Consider the following 19,732-nt stretch of genomic DNA (forward strand, 5'->3'; position numbering starts at 1 on the left):
TTAAAGCAAAGGAAATGGGAGTGACAGCCAGAACCATTTTCTAAAATAATCTGTAAATCAGAAGACCTCAGTTTAAGACAGCAAAAACTCAGAGGGCTCAGAATACTCCTGTTGAGCAGAACCAGTAAGGAGCTTTCCCTTGATTAGAACAACCCTCAATAATCACTTCTGTATCTGTATCAGGAGCACCCTGCATCCCTCTGTTACAAACACTGGCTCCAGTGACATTTCCAACACAGATCCTAGGCAGGCTGACAAATCCTGCTTTTTACGATTACAGACAGATGTCTTCAACGGAGAAACCAAACCACGAGCTCAGCAACTACCAAGTTTTGGCAATCATTGCCTTGTTCTGTCATTTTCACTTTTCCTAGTGAAGCAAATAAAGCAGGTAAGAAACCACCACCTCACCCGAACCAATGTCTGTCCATGAGAATTTATTTGTTAACAGCTTCACCGCTTCCTTGGACCAAAGGGAGAGAAACAAGCAGAGCAGGATAATGAACCGGCATCCCCCAAGTCCCAGAGGAGCCCTGAGCTCAGGTGAATATGGCAGGACAGTATTTGGGCTGAAAACAACTTGCTCAACTGGCACCCATCTGTTTCCACCACTGTCCCCTCACATCTTTACAAAGCAGTTGCTCAGATCATGTAAGGAGTGATCTCATCCGAAATTAGCATTTATGGGTATCATTTCTGAGTTACTTCTATTTAAAGTCTCTGAATATTCAATGCTACTGAAAAAGCTATTCAGTACTGTACCCTCTGCTGCTACCTCCAGGATCAACGTCCCAGTCCTACCTCAGGAATACCTGTGCTGTACGAAAAACACTCCAGACTGCATAAGTAGGCCACAAGTCTCTGAGAGAAGAATCAGATCTTTAGTAAAACACAGTAAGAACAAAACCAACATAGTTGTGTCTGTTTTCCTTAAGACCCTAAGATTTACTCCATAAAGAATAAAAAAACCGAAAAAATACTAGAGTTTTAAGTGTGTTTGGGTGGGGCTACACTGCACAATTTATGGCATGGCTTTCCTCTCCCTCTGCCTGGAATCCACGTCCCAAATCTTCATTTTGAAGCTCTGTGGTCTTTAAGTGAGTGTGTGTGAACAGAGTGAGCAGAGACACTTCCTGAGCCATCACCTGGCCTTGCCAGCTGTGCCTTTAAGCAGATCCCTGTTGCAAAGTTCCAAGTCCTGTTGGCACATCAACCTGGCTGCAAGGGAGGCACAAACTGGATGGCTGCGAGACGAGGGAGAGCTGACAGCTCTGGGACCACCATGTGCACAGCTCTGCTTTGTGTGTCTCTGGACACCCCAGTACTCCTCACTTCAAAATGCCTTCTGATGTCCAAGGATTTATTTTGCAGGATGCAGTAGCCAAAATGTGCTAACCATCACTTAGTTACACTTGACTAACTAGAACGTTTATTGCCACAGGATCACATGAAAGCACAGCTCCTCTTGCCAACTAGTATTTCCTAATTTCAGTCTTAGCTTTTTCAGCAGTACAGAACAGAAAAGTACACTCACAGTCAAATGATAACCCCAAATTAATTACTGCATATGATACTCACAGAATTTCTTCTGGCTCTGTGCAATGAGAAGATTGACCAATTTTACCAAAGGTTAAAGTTAGATTGCTTTCAACTCTCACTCCATCATTATTTTTAAACAATTCCATATGAGAAAGCTTACATTGCTGGATGAAATCCTTTTACCATTTTGTGCTGCTCTGGAGCAGAAAATGAATCAAAATGTACATTAAAAAGTCAATTTTAAAACAACTCTAAATGAAAGCATTAGTTTTTTCACAGAAAAAACAAAAAATTTTGAAGTTGTACTACAGAACAAAACTGTTAAATAGAAATTAAAAATCTGTCTTCTAGATTTGATGGATTGAAGGAACTTCCAGAAATAATTTATTTTGGATGTTGCCTGTACTACAGTTAATATGTATATGAACAGGCCACTGGCTCCTGTTGAGTTGAAGTATTGGTTACATCACTTTAAGCCTAAATGTTTACAGTAAGAAGGTAAAAGAAGTTATTTATACTTGCTGTGGGCTTTAAAACAGAAAAAAGTCTGTATGAGATGATGGAAAATAAAGCATGAACCTCTGCATCTACTGCTCTGAGTGATTTTTGTCAAGTCTGCACAACACTGGATTTTATACAGTTGGCAGATTTTTAGTTCACTTCAAAAAGTAAGCCAAATGAAAATTCAGTGCTGTTGGAACAGACTGAAGCAAAAACCCTTAAAAACCTTCATAATTTAAGATGACAATGTCACAGCAGAAATCCAGACTTTACATAACTGAAGTTAAGAGATGAGATTCCTATAGCTGCATGTCCACATAATTCACTATTTAAAGAAAGTCTAAGTCTGCAACAGCTGCAAAAGTAAAATAGTCACCATGGATGAAACCCCTTCAATTAATCCCTGAAGGGAAGCAAGACTCCCTGGATTTTTGACACTGGCTGATATAGCTGGGAAAATAAACAGGCTTTCAAACTTTACCAGTCTCTGTAATTATGTGTTAAATATAAACACAGAAAAACAGACAAATATTTACATTACAGTCAAATAACCTGCAGGATCTTAAAAAAGCCAGAAAAAGGTTTAATGAAATGCACAGAATTTTCATTATGGGTTGCCACTGTGATTTTCAGCTTGGCCATCATGGGGTCTCAGGAGTTGGTATGTGGTCTATGACTTACAAAAAGGGTAAAAGGGTTTAAGAATTTAAAAATGTGATCTAACCATCACAGGAAAGAAAGATACTAAACAGTGGTACTTCATTGCTTAAAATACACCACTATTTATTAAAAACAGGACTTCAATACAGCTTGATAAGAAACAGCATACTCTGCAGAACAGTATAAAACTACAATTTCTCCAAGCTTCAATATGAGCAAACTGTTTATATCTGAAAATATATTGTTTTAAAACCAGGTTGAGCTAACAAGCCGACAAGCCTCTCTAAGGGTATACATTATAATGTTTGTATATTTGAAATATATACTCCTGATTAAAAACATGGAGTGAAATAGAAACATGAGTTTCCAAGAGGCTTAGAATATAATCTGTTGGGGTTTTTTATTATTAGGATTTAAAAACTATCATCAGTACTTTTTGCTTCTAAATTACTTTATTTAGAAAGAGATGTCAAAATAAAGTGGCAAAATAATAATAAAAGAAGAGCAAAGAAGAATTTAGCACCTGTCAGACCTTGCTACAATTCACACTGTCAAGCCAGGGACCGCAGTGCTGCACAGAAGCGATGAAGTGAAACCTTTCAGTAATTTCAGACACAAGTTGGAGTTAGTTTACAGTACTTGCTGGAGCTGCTGTCCCCTGGAAGTGGTGAGAAGCACAACCAAGGTTCAGACAGACTTGCAGCTGATTCACCATCCAGCAGCCAAAACAGACATTATCTTAATTACTGTAATAAAATGAGAACAGACCAGCCCACTTCCTTGTGGATCTGTGACATGACAGGCTCTGTTTCCCTGGATCAGACCCTGCATCTGCAGCTTTCATCCACTGCAGCTTGTAACCCACAACTTCATCAGCTGCTGACACACATTTATATATATTCCACCACTGGTTTGAGATAACATGTAACAGCAACAACTTAGTTACTGCACTGCTCTGACACTGTATTTTCCTGGGATAACAAGGAAGCTTGAAGGGATTTCCTAAATTGAGAAAACAGCAAAATTTTTAAACACCTGGTATCCCAAGAACCCACATGATTTGAGAGACTATTATTTGCAATATTGCCCTTATGCACAATGCACTATCCTCCCTGTATCTGTTATTGCTCTCCACTCTACTGCTCCTGGGGAGAACATTCTGCCTTAGTGACTGACCCTTACACTGCAGTACTGCCCTTGGTTTCCTCCTGCTCTTTGCATTAACTCTGTGTTAGCATGAATTTATTCATTCATACTCATGGGCAAAAGTGAAACAAGGCATTAACTCTAGCCCTCCACAGAGCACTAACTAAACCTCTAGGACAGCAATTTTACTTCCAGAGAAACAGGAAAAAAGGGATCTAGACTTGATGAACACTGGGCAATACAGGAAAAGATAGGAACATAAACAAAACCTTTGCTATGCTGATGAAGGACCTGACATGGAGATTCTTACTTAGTCTTCCCTCCTGCTTTTAGGGAAGGCTGAGCTGGGGCAGCAGGGCCATACCTTTATTAATGCTCCTTGCATTCCAAGCCTGCTCATTGTTTTTTGTCCTGTGGGTACAAGCCAAGCACATTCCATATGTGTAGTCAGGACCTGAGGGCCCAAAATAGGCCTTGTATCGCTCATATTTACAATAATACACTCTGGAAAACAGGGCTATCATCTTGAACATTGCTACTGGACATCTGGAATTTGACACAAATTTCAAGAGATTTATATGGCCACACGAGCCACTGTTATTCCATATAAAATGTATCTAATATTTTGCTTTATTTCAGGTTAATAAAAATGTCTCTGTTTTCAGTTCTGGCTACTGTTACTCTTAATGGTGAGCAAAAACCAGTTAAGCATTACCAGGGCCACAATTTTCAAGCCTAAGTATCAAATGTCAGGTTCATCTGTTCAGCAGAGAGAGCTCAATATTCAGACGTGCTGCATTTTATGATTTCTCACTACGTACAATAAGGGACAATGCCCTGTTTTCAGCTCCCATACACCTTTTTTTTCAAATCATCAGGGAGGAAGGAGCTCTCATCTCCACTGCTAGCTATAGATGCAATACAGCATCAGAAAAATGGGACTTCCAGTTGGAGGTCTCAAGTCACCCGCAATAATTCTCACTGTGTAACAGAAGAGGATAAAGTATCAAAACAAGCTTGAAACAGGGTAACAAATTATTAAGGTTTTCAACAATTGATCTTTTATATGTATTCCACAGTGTTTGGAAAATGTCCTATTCCATCCACAGCAAAATTTCAATTAAAAGAATCAATCAAGCATTTATTAGCCAGTACCAAAAATGATAATTTGAAAAGTAGGATCAATATCAAAGTTAAACCTTCTTTAAAGACCTTGATCATTAATGGAAAGAAAATCCCTCTCTTATAATAGGATGTTTATAACACATGATCAGAATAGATTCCCTTATTTCAATAACATTTTATGATTTTAAAATTGAAAATCCTCCAATTTATGTTTCTACATTAGTAAGACTTTTCTTTACTGTATCTAACTCCATGATTTTGGACTTTTTTTTTTCCACAAGTCTACCAGAGTAGTAAAAGAAGTCTCTTCACTCATGCCTTAAAATTTTACTATCTACATTATATCAACCATAGACCTCATTTAATACATAATGTTGATTTATATATATATATATATAAAAGTTACTTGAGGCTATTCTCTAATAATCATTATTGTTGTGACACCTTGCCTGACATAGAGGTACATGCAGAGGGACTTGACTGAGATCTCTTCACTGCCTACAGAATTGTTTTCCATGAAGTAACTGTCCAAATACACACTGGGTATCAATTCAGAGCTTGGTTTAGAAATATTCTGCTGAATTTGGGAGTTTTATGACATGTGCTTTTGAGGAAGACCGTAAAGTCTAGATTGACAGCTCTTCCTACCTCAGAGCTCCAGAAATGGCCCAATGTACTTTGTATCCACAGGACAGGATCTTTTAATTGTTTAAAACTTGAGTTTTAAACAATAACTATTTAAACAATAATTTCTGGCCCTCTGGGGATATGGCAGATTACAGTTGCAGTACAGTTCCTAACAACCTGCTGGGGTCTGAAGGCACAGGAGAAGGATCCCACAGCTCATAAAGGATTTCATTGTTTTGCTCAGCTGGTTTGAGCCCTGAGGTGGTCCTGGTCCTCCACCCAATATTTACTGTCCTGTGTCAGCTTCCCACCATGCCACTCAATGCTGCATGCCGAGATCTGTATGCAGAACAGACAGCACTCTGTGAAAGTACTCTCAGGAATTTCATATGGAATGACAACTTTTTACATGACAGATAACAGACTGAAAAAGTTCTACCCAAAAAATCAGATTAATTTTGTGTCCCCATCCCCCCATTACCATCAAGGAGCATAAAGTAGTTTCCAGCCTGGAACCATCATATATAGGAGGATATACCAAAAGAACATTTCAAAATTGCTCTTGCAACAATGGTGAAAGCCTGCCATTAATTTGGCAAAACTTCTTTTCATGCTACAGTGTCAGAGCACTTGTAATACTGAGTGGGCTTTTCAAATTTCAGTAACAACTTCAGAAGTTTACTGATCAGAGTGGTTGGTGACTGGGAGTACAGAGGGGTTTGGTGCTCAAGCATGTATCAACTGAGCTGGAGAATGAGAAAGCTGACTGCAAAGGCTGCATTGCCTCCTACCAGCATTTACCAGGAATGAAAGAGGCATCTGTATTTCTCACAGAGGGGCCACCTTTTGTGCTGCAGGTCAGGTATCGCACATCATGTATTACTGTAGTTTGACATATTTAAGAATTCAATAAATTTGAGCTCTGTTTCTGCCACCTTAATCTCTGTTTGGCAGTACCTTTTTCCATTTAAATCACCTCGAACACTGAGGACTTCTATAACATGACAGAATTACACTCTGCATTCACTGCTTAAATGAGAGTAGGCTCAGGTGATGAAAGACGTGATTTAAACTGCCCTTCTAATCAGTTACATCAAAGCTTTTGATCTGAAAGACAACAGTTTTGAAATCTCCAAGTTCATTCCTCTCATTTCTTTTCATGCTCAAATGAACAATCTAACCTGGAAATCATGAACAACCAGCACCTTTGGAGAAAATCCAAAGTGTTGCTGTTCATGGAGGTGGTGGGATCAGATACTTCTTGGTGTAACTGGGAAGAAAAACACTCAACCCTCCAAAATTATTCTGCTGCTACAAAGAACAGATGTTCTTGAAGGATGTACTTGTGCAGTGCTGTACTATTTTGGGGTGCAAAGATCTCCAATATTTTGGTGAAGTGTGTGCCTGCAACAGAAATTGCAAATATTGTATTACTCACTCTGAGCTAGAACTAGTATTCCACTAACAGAAGGGTGATTTTTTTATTATTTTATTTAGTGAGTATTTGACTTCTGGCAGTGCTCTCCTGCAATTTAAAATGCCAAGTTGGCAGCTTTCAGAAAAGGAAATTTCAGTAAGTTGGGATGGTCTCTTTGGGCTCATATTTCTTGCAGTTCTTTTTCCATGTGTCTGTGTCCCTGGCTACCAGCAACAGCTCTTACCTACAGCTTTGTTTCTTATCCTATATTTTGTTAGCTCTAGTTTTTCAACCCTAGCATCATTTTACCCTTCAGGAATGCATTGTAAAGTTCTGCCAGACTTGATTTTTCCTGAAATGTGTAACAGTAACGGTGGTAGGTTCTAGTAAGTGCAGCCCAAAGCTCTGAAATTCTGACTCACATGAGTGTCAGGCTGTCCTACTGTAGACCACAGAAGTCCAGATTTGCTGGCAGGCACTTGCCTCATGCACACTTCCCACAACCTTGGTTAGGTTACAACAATAAGCATTTTGCATTAGAAATTTCCCTGACAAATCTAGTAATAGCTTTCTTTATAGAAAACAGAACTCCCTTACTGATGGTGGTATTTTAAAGAACAAGAGCTGAATTAGGCTGCTCTAGAGACAAATCAATTAAGAGTTTATTTTAGCTGGTAATAAAATACCTCTTGAAGTCCTTGGGACTGGACACTTAAAACGATCACTGATAAAACCCTGTGTGGAATGATGAGTAAAGGAGGTGAAGTTTGCAATTCTGATAAATAACTGAAAATAATCAAGCCTCCGTGCAGGTAACTAATTACAGTTTGCTGGTGAGAGGGTGAGCAGAGTGGGTCTCCTGCACTGCTGCTTTCCCAGCTATTCCTGTGTGTCCCACAGTGGGCTAGTTCTGGTTGGCAGCCTCAGCAGGATGCCACTGCCTGACCAACATGTTCTGAGCTGACAGACCAAGTGCACCCACCTTCCATTGACAGCAAAACACAGCTGGCAAATTCCATACAACACTGCCGTGGCATTCTGTAGAAAACTTGCTATTTTGGGGTTCTCATCAACAGGGCCTTGAACAGACAGGAAACAGCAACACAGCTTGTCCACCAATCCTATGTTCACCACGTAACTATAAAGAGAGGAAAAGTGTATTACAAAATAGTCCACACCAGTGGAAGAAGTAATTTTTGCTTCTCTGCTATCAAACCACTCAAAAAGCAGGTTGTGATTACTTAAATACTCTTTCTGAAAGGGTTCAATAAAACAATTCCAATTACAGTAACTTCAGATCTGGCTCTCTGTGGCTATCAATAGTTTTTGTTAAGAGATCTGCCTGTTGTAAGATAATTTGTATTATACTGTACAAGAAAGATGAGTGTAAATGTTTATTTTAGCACACTGCTAGAAGGACAATGGAATCTTGCCGTAGTTAATGATTTGTAATAATTTTGATAGTTCTGGAACAGTACAACTTCTTTTTAGCATGAAGAGGTAAACTCTGTAGAACACACTAATTCCAGAAGACAATGATGTTACCCAGATAATGTTTTACTGCAATACATACATCATAGCAACCACTGCCCAATTGTTGGGCTTTGTTCCCCTCTTATAAATACATATGCAACCTCTCAGGGACTAATAGAATGTGAACAACATTCTACCATCAGTATAGAAAGATCGAGATCAAAAAATCTCCTCAGGACTCAATCATATTCAATATAGAGAAAATCATGTAGTGGCTTTTTTTTTTTAAACTGAAAACTCCTTTTTTACTAGGGTTGACCAGATCATCATTGCTGACCCTCAGATCACAACTGCTGAAGTTCCTTCTTTGAACTTTAATAGCTTGGAAACCTATGCCAAAAAATCTGCTCTTCACCCTTGTACCAAGATCCCTCTGTCCACAATAGGTTCTCTCATACTTTGATCATTACCAACTCCACTTAAACTGTGCACAGATATATTTTTTCCATGTCACTTTGCTGATATCACCTCACTTCCCCTACTTTCCTTTTCTACCACAAACATCCAGCTTCTCAGACTTCAGCCCATCTCAACCACCATATTCTGCTGACTTAGGTGAGATCAACTCTCTTCATGGGCACAAATGTCCCACTGCAATCAGCTCCCTTTCTCTGCCCTCTAATTTTCTTCGTATTTTCCTCCACTCTCACGAAGTGGGAGAAACCTCTTGTCAAAATCAGAAGAACTGCTGTTTAATCCTGTGCCTTCACCTCACTTAAAAGACATGAGAAAGCAATTGCCTTCAGACACCAACAAATGATCCACTGTTCCTACACCGACTGTCTGAAGATCACTGTCCTACCAGCTGCTCTACTTGCTCCTCAAGTCCAGTTGGCAGAGATGGCTCTTAGAGGCTCCTTGAAAAGGGAACACCATTGGCTCTAAGTTTACATCATGTCTAGACCACCCTGATTTGACTCAGCAGGGAACATTATTAAATAATATTGATTCTAGTAAATAAAAACTATTGATTAGATAATGCTTCTCACAAAGCTGTACAACTATTTATTAAAAATAACTATTCCCTCACAACATGTCCTACAGTTTTGTCTGATTTTGAAAAAACAGCGGGTTTTGACATTAGGGAAGAAAACCTCGTCCTTTTCAGACACTGTTGTTGCTCAAAGACAGATTTCTCTTCAGGGTTAGAAGTGAGACCTTCTGTCAACATCCAACCTACTGACACAAAGTTTTTGGAAGAAGTGAAGGAATTAAGAATAAAATTACACTGGATATAAAGCTAGAAGTCGAACTGCGGCACGCAAGATTTTAAAAGTTGCTAAAGTACAGCAGTTAAAAACACTTAAAGATGCACAAAGGTTATTAATTGCACACTCATTGTGCAGGTAAATTTGTCTGTTCTATTTTGCAACATGAAAGGTTACCAGCATTAAGTTTCTTGCAGATTTTGATCTAAGCAATCTATTTGATCATGCAGGTGATAAACAAGTTCTCCTGCATTAGTGGAATAATTCCAGGAACATAGCTGTGTGTTAGATACATCACAGTCACAGAGAAATGCTGAGTGCTGGAAATAGCTCTGAGAAATAGGAGGGGAGAGGAAGAACTAAATAAAATAGAGCTAATACTGATAGATGGTGACTCACAAAAAGGCACAACCTTTATCACCGATATTCTCTTCCCTAGGAGCATCTCTACAGTGTGAATGACACCTGCAAACTGTGTGCACTGTCCCCCTCCTTTACACCCACACCTGAGTACAAAGCAGCTGCTCTCTGGCAGAGGGGAAATGGATGAGCTTTCAGTCTGCTGGGACTATTCTTCACTGGCATCCGGAGACAAGAAGAAGATGCATAGAGCACTCCTTTCCTTGAGGAATTGAGCATACAGACAACTGGAATGTCAAAGCTCTCTAATCTATTGCCTCTATCTTCTTTTACCCACAGGAGTACAGCTGAAATAACCTGGCTACCCTTTTGATACCCAGACAGCACATAGATAATTGGTGTTTATGCATCAGGTCTAACAGTCCCTAACAGAAAAAAAAAATTTCAGTGCTCCTCTTTCTTCCCCCATCTTCCTAAAATTCTCACTTAATCAACTCCCCATGACATACAATACAATGACCTGAAGGTGAAAGATTCTCATTAATGACAGAATTTGTCTGTTTTTGACTGGTTTAAAATGCCCTCTCTCTTTTTTTCCTAATTGCACTATTACCTTGTCATCATGCCTTTCATTCCCCATTTATAACCAGATCCCCTAAAGTGCCTCAGGTGAGGGACCTGGTTGGATTCTCATGTCTCTCCTTATCTTGAGGGTATGCCTGTGCTTGGCCCAGTCAGTGTCAGATGTCTGCTCAGCACAGACCTCCCACCCTCCCATTCATAAATGGGCAGAATACAACATCCTGAAATTTCACACTCTATCAAAACCTGTTTGGGGAGAAGGAGAGTTACATGAGAACATGAAAGTTTAGAGGTCACTGGTATCTATGACAACTATTTGTTTTGCTTTCCTCCTCCAGCTGTCCTCTTTGTCTCTATCAGCATCACACCAAACTTTGAAAAGTCTGAAGGCTCACTGTGACACATTTTCAGTAGCATATGAAGAAGAATTTCATTTCTTCAGAGGGCTGAAGACACACTAATAACTATTTATGTTCAGGCTCAGCTATTAAAATGCAGCTACATGGTAAGATCAGATTATAAGAATGACTGGGTGATCTTTATAATAGGAAGTGTGTATTTTATGACAAGCTTATATGAATACACATATGATATGAGAGACCACATGCAATGGGCACACACAGTTGGCATAGAGAACTGAGAGAAAATAATAAAAATATGGAAGCTGGCTCCTAGATAATCAGGAGAGAAAATTAATGGAAAGGACACAAAAAAACAAGTCCAAAATAAAAGATTCTTGTGTTTCTGTATTTCTGTGTCTGCGGTTTTTTGAAGCACATTTTTGATTGAGAATATAGTATTTCAATAGTCTTCTTGACTACCCACACACTGCTTTTACTGCATTACGAGTTAAAGCAGTTTGTTCCTCTCTTTAATCAATGCAATTTGCTTTCCCTCTCATAAAGAATACTTAGAAACATTTCATTATTTTTTTTAAACCTGATTAGGTCTTGGACTCTGCTGCTGAAGGCTTCCACTTGTGAGGATTTACTTTTTACTTCCTGTAATATCTTCAGTGCCGTAGAGTGGTTGTTTCCATCTGGGAAGCTGGAGATTAGACATCTGAAAATCACAGCAGTTACCCTCAGAAGTCCTGTTGTTAAACCTTCAAATACCTGCTTATTTACACTTCTGCCTGCAGTAGCATTATGGTCATCTGGAACACTAACCTAAGTAAAGAGAAAAAAACACAAACAACTAGAATTCAGTAAAACTAACCAAAGTTTGTAGAGAAACATTTACAAATTTGCATGGATGTACACCAAAAGTAATAATAAAATAACATTCTAGCAGTGCTGATGGGCATTAAACCATTTCAGGTACAAGATAAGGTAAAGCATATAATCCAAGCTGGACCAGAATAAATCAAGTCATAAGAATGCAGTGTCTGAGAACTAAGGAAGCCTGATAGCAGCAAAGTATGTCATTAGTATGATTGTGTTCTTATGCATAAAACATCACCAGTGACCACTGCACTCGTCCATCAGAGGTGACCCACTTGTCAATCACATCAGAAGCACAACAGCCAGTTCTCTCTGAACAGACCTCAGAGGAATCTCATTTTTCTAAATCATTAAAATAGAGCCCACTCCTAAAAAGGTGAAGTTGAGCTGTACAACATGTAAATCTGAAGACAAATCTATATGCAGGATACAGATCTGGAAGGAAGTCCTCATGTAGAGTATAATTTTTTACAAATTAATTTATTTTTCCATTTCTGCAGTCCAAGGTATTTTATCCAGCTGAAATCCTGCCCCATTACAATCAAACAGTAAGTGGAGTGTGTCTGAAGTCCTGCAGTGCTCAAGGCAGACACTGGCAGCAGTCAGGGCTCGCGGCTCCTAGGAACATCCCCATCATCCCCATGGCTGATGCTGCTGGGCCCACACCCCACAGACCTCTGTGGAGCCTCTGCTCTGCCACAGCCCGAGGCTTGACATAGGCACTAGGGATCAATATTGGCTGAAATGTCATTTTCGTTCCAGGTTAAAATCATTTACACTCAGTAAATGCAAGTGAGGCCAGAGAAAACCATTCCTCCCCGTATAGGTATCAGGAGGGATTTGGTAACACTTGGTGACAAAGAACAACATGCACATTTCTTTATTATTCATTAGCTCTGAGCCTTGTGCTGGTACTTAAAACTCATTGTAATGGTCTGTTTCTGGTGACAAGCCAAGAGAGCAAGTGAGAAGTCTTTAGCTGCTTATTCAAGTTCAATAAGAAAAACAATACTACGTTGCTCCAGTAACATTTGTTGACTAAAATAATTCATGCCTAATGATACCAATTGCTCACTGAAACAGATGGATTAAACTTTGCAATGTGTAGATCAACTTAAATGTGGCAACTTTGTGCTTGGAACATTAAGTTTTAAAAATTGCTAACAAATGCTACTTACTGCTTTTTCACCTTAGATAAAAAATTATATATGCTATTTCTTAAAAGATTGAACAATATCTTGCAGCAGAGCCTTCCATTTGCTGTAATGAACAGTACTATGAGTGGGTAATGGGTTTTTTTTGCCTTCTAGTTCAATGTACATAGAAGAAATATATATTCTAAGTATATAGTCCTTAGCTATCAAAGATCATGCTTTAAAATCAAACTGTTCCTCCTAATTTGTAAAATAAATAGATCTGGCACTTATTAGCATCATTTATTGCAGAGCTTATTTGTCATGTTCAATTTTTTGGGAAAGTGTGTGTGTGTGTTAATATAAAGTGTGAACAAATGTGAATTTTTACAGAGTGTTTGTCAAACAAGAGATAGAAGGAAATACTTCTTTACAGAAAATGGGTAAATTTGAACTTAATTCCTTGAAGATTTTCCTTTTATACTAACTCAAATGAGTGACAACAGATCAGCTCTTTTACCAAAGAAGTAATTAATGGGATAGTGGGAAAGTGTATTGAGATTTATGTTCAAAATTAATTGGTGTGCTTGCAGAAGCAAAATTAATTGGGGTGCTTGCTTGTTGATTATTATATCAAGCAAGGGGTAGGAAATCTTAAGATTTAATAGTATAATTATGAAAGCTTTCAAGCTCTGGTTTCTTTGTGTTGATACACAAGGAGTCCATGATATTCAGAGAAACTGGGTTGAATGTGGGCTTTGGATAAGTAAATGTTACAACATTCCACATTCCTGAGGTTTAACAGGTTTAACAGTTTATATGACACAAATCTACAGGTGTGATTACACATTTAAACTGATTTGTTGAGTAATTGGTATAAAACATTTTAAAACCACAATGGAAAATCAGGAAATATCTAACTACTGTCCAAATATTTGACACATCCAACATCTCAATGCTATTTTAGCTTTTCTGATGGCTGACTATGCTGGGCCTAACCAACACTCCTACTTTCTAAGTCAGTTCTAGAATTGGAACTCTCTGGTGACCTGACTCTCAGCATGGTACAGTCTCCATACAAGTGATATGCTGTTCCTCAGAGAATTCCCCCTGTGGAGGGGTTCCCATGCTTGTGCAGAGCTGCCATCACCTCTTCAGCTCTGCCCAGCATCTTGGGCTTAATCCTGTAAGATGCTGCACAATATGGCCCCAATCCAGTAAAGCACTTAGGCACACATTTAATATAGCTGAAAATGCTACTCTGTTCTGACTCATGTCACCAAAATACCTCGGCAGATCAGAGCACGTTCTCTTTCTGTGCTAACAAAAAACACCAAACAATTTCCAGTTAGCAACGTAGAGGTACAGCACTGACAACTCATTCATATTTTTATTTTATAAAAGGCATAGTCCTCCACAGCCATGAAGAATTTTAAATGTAGAGTTGGTAAACCTAAATGGAAAGACTGCAGACCTTTAGAAGCATACAATTTCTCTTTATCTGGTCAATTATTTCATATCATTCTCCCATTACCAATGGTGATTTTGTGCTTTTTGCATTTCTAGTCATTGGGCTTGCCTCAAAAACACTCTGAAAAATATATCTCAGAAGTATCACTGGGATGTCAGATGTTCTATGTAGTAACTAGTGAACCAAAGAAACGGAAATGGCCCAGGAAGTGCTTGGGCTTGAGATGGTGCAGGTGAAAGTTCCAATGTTAGATTCCCTACCCCTAAACACTTCAGCATGTCCTTACCTCTTCTACTCCAGCCCTGTTTTCAAGATTTACTGGTCTCCACATGGGCTTGTTATTAGGGACTAAGGGAACACAGTCCCTAAGTGCCACACAGCTGAACCCTATGGAGACAGATGTAATTTCAAAATGGACTAGAACCACCAAGCAGCACAGATGTGCCTTGGATTTCACAGTTCTTGTCATCATCAGTGCAAACATGGAGCTGCCTTATTTGATGCAACACAGAAGACTGAAAAAGCTGACCAAAAATGGTTAAGAAACTGCAATAGGATGTATACTATCATTCTGAAGACCCCAAATTAAATGGCAGCACATTCCAGGCAAGAAATGGAGAAGAAAAATTACTTTCCTCTGATTAGATAGCCAGATTAACTTAAACCCAGTAAAATTTCTTACGTGACTTACCTAAAATACAGTCCAAATTTAAGCACTGTATTTTGGAGACGAAAAAATAAGAAACAACTGGGTTTTGATGCCTACATTTGTTTGATTGCTACTTCACTTAATGTTCATTGCACATTCACTAATGATGTCTTAGAATTTTCAGATACTACGCATTTAAAGATTGCCTTAAAAAATAATCACAGTGATCTGTCATGATATCACACAGTTACAGTTTATATGTATGGCTTCTCAGATATCTTTGTGGAAAGGACATGACAGCTGTCACTTGACTAGAAACCCTCAAAATATGAAACTATCCTTACATGCTTACACCTCCACTAATTATTTGGTTTTGTCGGTGTGAAACCTTCCAAAATAGACAACTAGAAAAGCTGCAATTATTTTGCAACTATCTTCTGGCTAGGGTGGACAAAGAAGAGCAAAGACAGCAGTAACAAATGAAGCTACACTCCAGCACAAGACTTGTATGAACGTAGGTGGGAAGGTTTGATCCATTAATCATGGAAATCAGGAAACACCCCTGCTGTCCTCAACAGACACGGGCTTAGGCATTACCTGAACTAAGGAGGCTAAAGAAGGTAACATGGTAAGTCATTCTACAGAAGGTTTCCTACCAGTCCCTTTAGGCAGGAGGTAAAGGAAGGTCTAAACAGGACACTTCAAACTATTAACCTGGACAGACACACTGTGTGTGTGTTTTGTCACACACAAAAAAAACCCCCAAACTAAAACTACATCCACATGAAACTAGTTGGAAATAAGGTTCATACTGGCTGTATTCAAGATTATATTGAAATGCTTCTCAAAACAGTACTGTTGCTGTATTCAGCAAATATTGGTGTACTTGTTTAATAATTTGTTAAAACCTTGCAAATATACATTCTCATTTATTACTCCTGGTATTACTTGGGCTTTATTTTCCAACAGTAAGTGGAAATACACATGACATGGGCAAAGGCTGCATCACACAGCTCATCCAACCAGGAAAAGCAGAGGCAGTTAGAAGTCTCTGGGGGTGTATTTTAGTATTTTGGTATTTGGAGCTACTCTCAGTTTGTACACTTCTTTTTTGTAAAAAAAAGAAAAATTCAAACTTGATCTGATTTATTATATTTTCAAGAGAGAAAAATCAGGGTTAGAAAAGCAGCACTGCTTTTGGGTTTTGTACTCAAATACGCACTTCATGGAACTATGAAGATATCCCAGTTTAAGGGCCAATTCTGCAGAAGAGAACATAAGAGACTTTCTGTACAGGAAAGAAAAGTCCACTGTGGATCATGGGAAACATTAAGCTTTAACTACAGTTTTGCTGCAACTCAAGGGTAGTATTTGGCAACAGACTCAAAAGAGCTCTAAGTGCAGTAAATTTTCCTTCTCTAGTATCTCTGAGCTCTAGGTGGCCAACTCTGCCTAAGAAATACCCTCTGTATTCCTTCAGGGAGAGTACAGGTCATTCTCCAGCACTGCACTGTGAGCAGGGAAGAGGTTTGGCAGCAAAGTGAACCTTCTCACTGGTGAGGAGCTGAAGGATTTCCTCCGTGTGTAATTCCCTCGAGCCCTGCCCTGCTGGCCCCGCAGAGCCAGCACTGGCCGGCACCGCGCACGCACCTTTCACTGAGCACGGCTGAAACCTAATACCTGCAATCCTCTTGGAAAGATCTGCTGAGGAACAATGAGATGGCAGCTGCTCAAAGGAGAATGCACAGGTTGCATTTGGGTTTTCTTTGTGTCAAGGACCCTCGGACTAGCTTTTTAAAGTGTTCGTCAACAGTCCTATGGCTTGTTGATTCTTACAGCGTCACTTAAATTATTAAAAGTATGTACATCACTTTTCAATTAACAAACTGCTTGGCTCATGAAAATACATACACACAATTTATAAGTAGAAAACCAAGACTAAATATCTTATGATGAGCAGGTCACTATGAATTAAAAATGAGTTTTCAAATAAAATATTTAATGACATTTCAAATTAAATGAAACATTGGAAAATTAAAACTTTCATTGCTAAAGAGCCCTATTTAAGCAGTGCAGAAAATCAAACTCTGGCAATGTATTGACCTGACTTAGATTCCTGACACTGAAACAAGTAAGAATCAAACAGACAGAGACAACTCATTATAGTCTATACTTTATATATTCCTATAGGGTAAATTAAAGAAAACAGCCTCAGAAAATGCTAAAGATAGAACAAGATCCACTCACTAGAGTTCCTGGTACACATGCTTTTGCAGAATTTATTAGAAGCAGCAAATATATCCATTTCTATTGAGTATAGTAGATACAGCCATCAAATACAAACAACAAATGAATTTTATTCTTTCGAGCTTTTATTCTTATTTACCTCCTGGTGTTCTTATACTCTAAATACTATAACATGCTTGTGAAGCATGCAAAATTTTCAAAATTAGAAAAGTTATTGTACCTACCGTAAATTGCTGTATCAACAGGTCCATCAGAAAAGTGATCTTATTACTAAAGAGAACATAGGTGCAGTTTTCTATGCAGCTGCTGCAGGTGAGGCTGTAAACATTTACTGCACCGCACAGTGACCTAAAAAATCAGAAGGGAAGACAAATTAGAATTTTACTTTCTTCAATAAATCAAAAGCAAATAAATGGCAGCACATCAGAAATCTTGCAGGAATTCACATTTATTTTCTTCAACTTGGGATCCCAAACAGAACTAATACCTGAAATGAAATCAATTAAATAACTTCAAAACAGTAAAGCCATACTTAACAGAAGCCACACACTCTATGGGTACTGGACTCTCCTGTATTCAAAACTCTTATCAAAACTGATATAGAATATCAGCCAATTTCATCATTTGGATAGGTAGTATTTTTTTTGTGTGGCTTACAGCTATGGCACACAATGAACTCCTTCCTGGCAGGACCTTCAAGAGCCTGTGTGAAGTATTTGACAGCAATTCCCAGGACAGCAGGGCCAGTTTTAGAGAGAAGCTCCCAGCAGTGCCTGTGCTCCAACACAAGGAATAGGGATGACCAAGGAACTGGCAAACCCCAGCAGGTGAAAGGCCTGCCCCAGAAATTCCAGTGCCACATTGCCACCCACTCCTGCACAGAGCCTCCAGGGCTAATGTACAGCTCCAGCAGCATCGGCTGAGCTACACCTATGGCTGGGGAAGAGGTGACTGCAGTGGGAAGCTCCGCAGTGCGAAGAGCACGAAATCACAAGCGCATGCACAACTGTTCTCTGCATCACATGCAGTGATTTCCACCTGCTCCTTCTTCTCAAAACAGGACTTGCAGGGAAGCTGGGACCAGTCCTAGGGAATATTCTCACAGAGAAGATTAATCTTATCAAAGAGAACGCTATTTCAGAATAAACAAAAAATTTGTTTCTTGAGCTTTGCTTACTACAAAAGCCATCACTGTTACTACACAAACGTGCACAGACACACAACACAAATGCATCATAAATATAGCCAATAATAAATACAGATGGCTGGACATTCAAGTTGTTTGTCTAAAGCAAACCAAAAGGAAAAGAACTTTTATTTTGTTGGGGTTTTCTCAACATGTGAAAAAAATGTGACTAAGTTCAAATAAGCTCCAAAGAAGAAAATAAATTATGAGCACTGCTGAAAGGTCATACAAAAGTGGGACTGCAACAAACACCAAGTTACTGCACTGAAATCATCAAAGCTGGTATTTAACAGAACAAGCTGCAGACTAATTCAACATACTTCTGGAGCTGAGTTTAACACTTTATCTTTCTCCTAAAATATTTTTTGAAACAACAAAATTATTTACACAATAAGGCCTGTGCCTTTACTGATGCTGGGTTCATTGCTGAGGCATCTGGTCACCTAGCCTGGCTCCAGAGCTTAAATGGAGGCCTCTTACATACACACATCGTATTTCTCAAGCTAAGGAAAACTGGAAATGCTCAGAGGCCAGAAAAAGTGGAGTAAAATTTTTTTCATTAGTATGGCTGGATTATATTCTCTTCATCTGGAGAATTTAGAAAAGAAGTGAATGAACATTTATACTTTTCCTACTTTTCTGAGTACCACCATATTTCCAGTTACATTAATTTAACTGTACTGGTAATTAATTTTACTCTACTGCCTCATTAAATCAGTTTCAATCTGCAGTTTACATGATAAGAAAACAATATTAAATAATTACTTACTGACCAAAGGCAGGTTAGTTTTCATCTATTTCACCTTTTACCCTACAAGGATAACACCTACAGATAATTCATAAAAATGCTTCATGTGCATTTTTAAAAATCTGTCTTGCAACACTGTTCTCTTTTCCTCTCCTGACTATATAAGGGGATTTAGTTCCCTTCCCTCAGTAACGCTGAAAAATATTTTCATTAGTCACCTACTTCTACCCTTCATGAAGATTATTCCCTTGTGTAGGTGTTTCTAGAGGGGAAAAGAGAAGAAACTATATTGGCAGTCTCTATTTTCTGTTGAGAAGATACTTTAAATCAGCTTCTGTCATTTTATCAGCTATTCTAAAATAAAGATCAATTCTATT

General features: G+C 38.7%; 1 protein-coding gene across 2 annotated transcripts in view; it reads right to left on the reverse strand.

Annotated features, from left to right (window-relative positions):
- SCAPER (S-phase cyclin A associated protein in the ER) overlaps window positions 1–19,732 on the reverse strand; it is a 136,444-nt gene that overhangs the window by 24,539 nt on the left and 92,173 nt on the right. For both annotated transcript variants that reach the window (XM_032123235.1, XM_032123234.1), the window contains exons 25-27: window positions 17,646–17,769; window positions 11,638–11,867; window positions 7,998–8,153 (exon numbers count right to left, since the gene is read on the reverse strand). In XM_032123235.1, coding sequence (XP_031979126.1) covers window positions 7,998–8,153; window positions 11,638–11,867; window positions 17,646–17,769 — 510 coding nt within the window. The remainder of the gene's footprint in view (window positions 1–7,997; window positions 8,154–11,637; window positions 11,868–17,645; window positions 17,770–19,732) is intronic.

This window comes from Corvus moneduloides, chromosome 13 (genome assembly GCF_009650955.1).
Source record: "Corvus moneduloides isolate bCorMon1 chromosome 13, bCorMon1.pri, whole genome shotgun sequence".
In the NCBI taxonomy this organism is placed as follows: domain Eukaryota; kingdom Metazoa; phylum Chordata; class Aves; order Passeriformes; family Corvidae; genus Corvus; species Corvus moneduloides.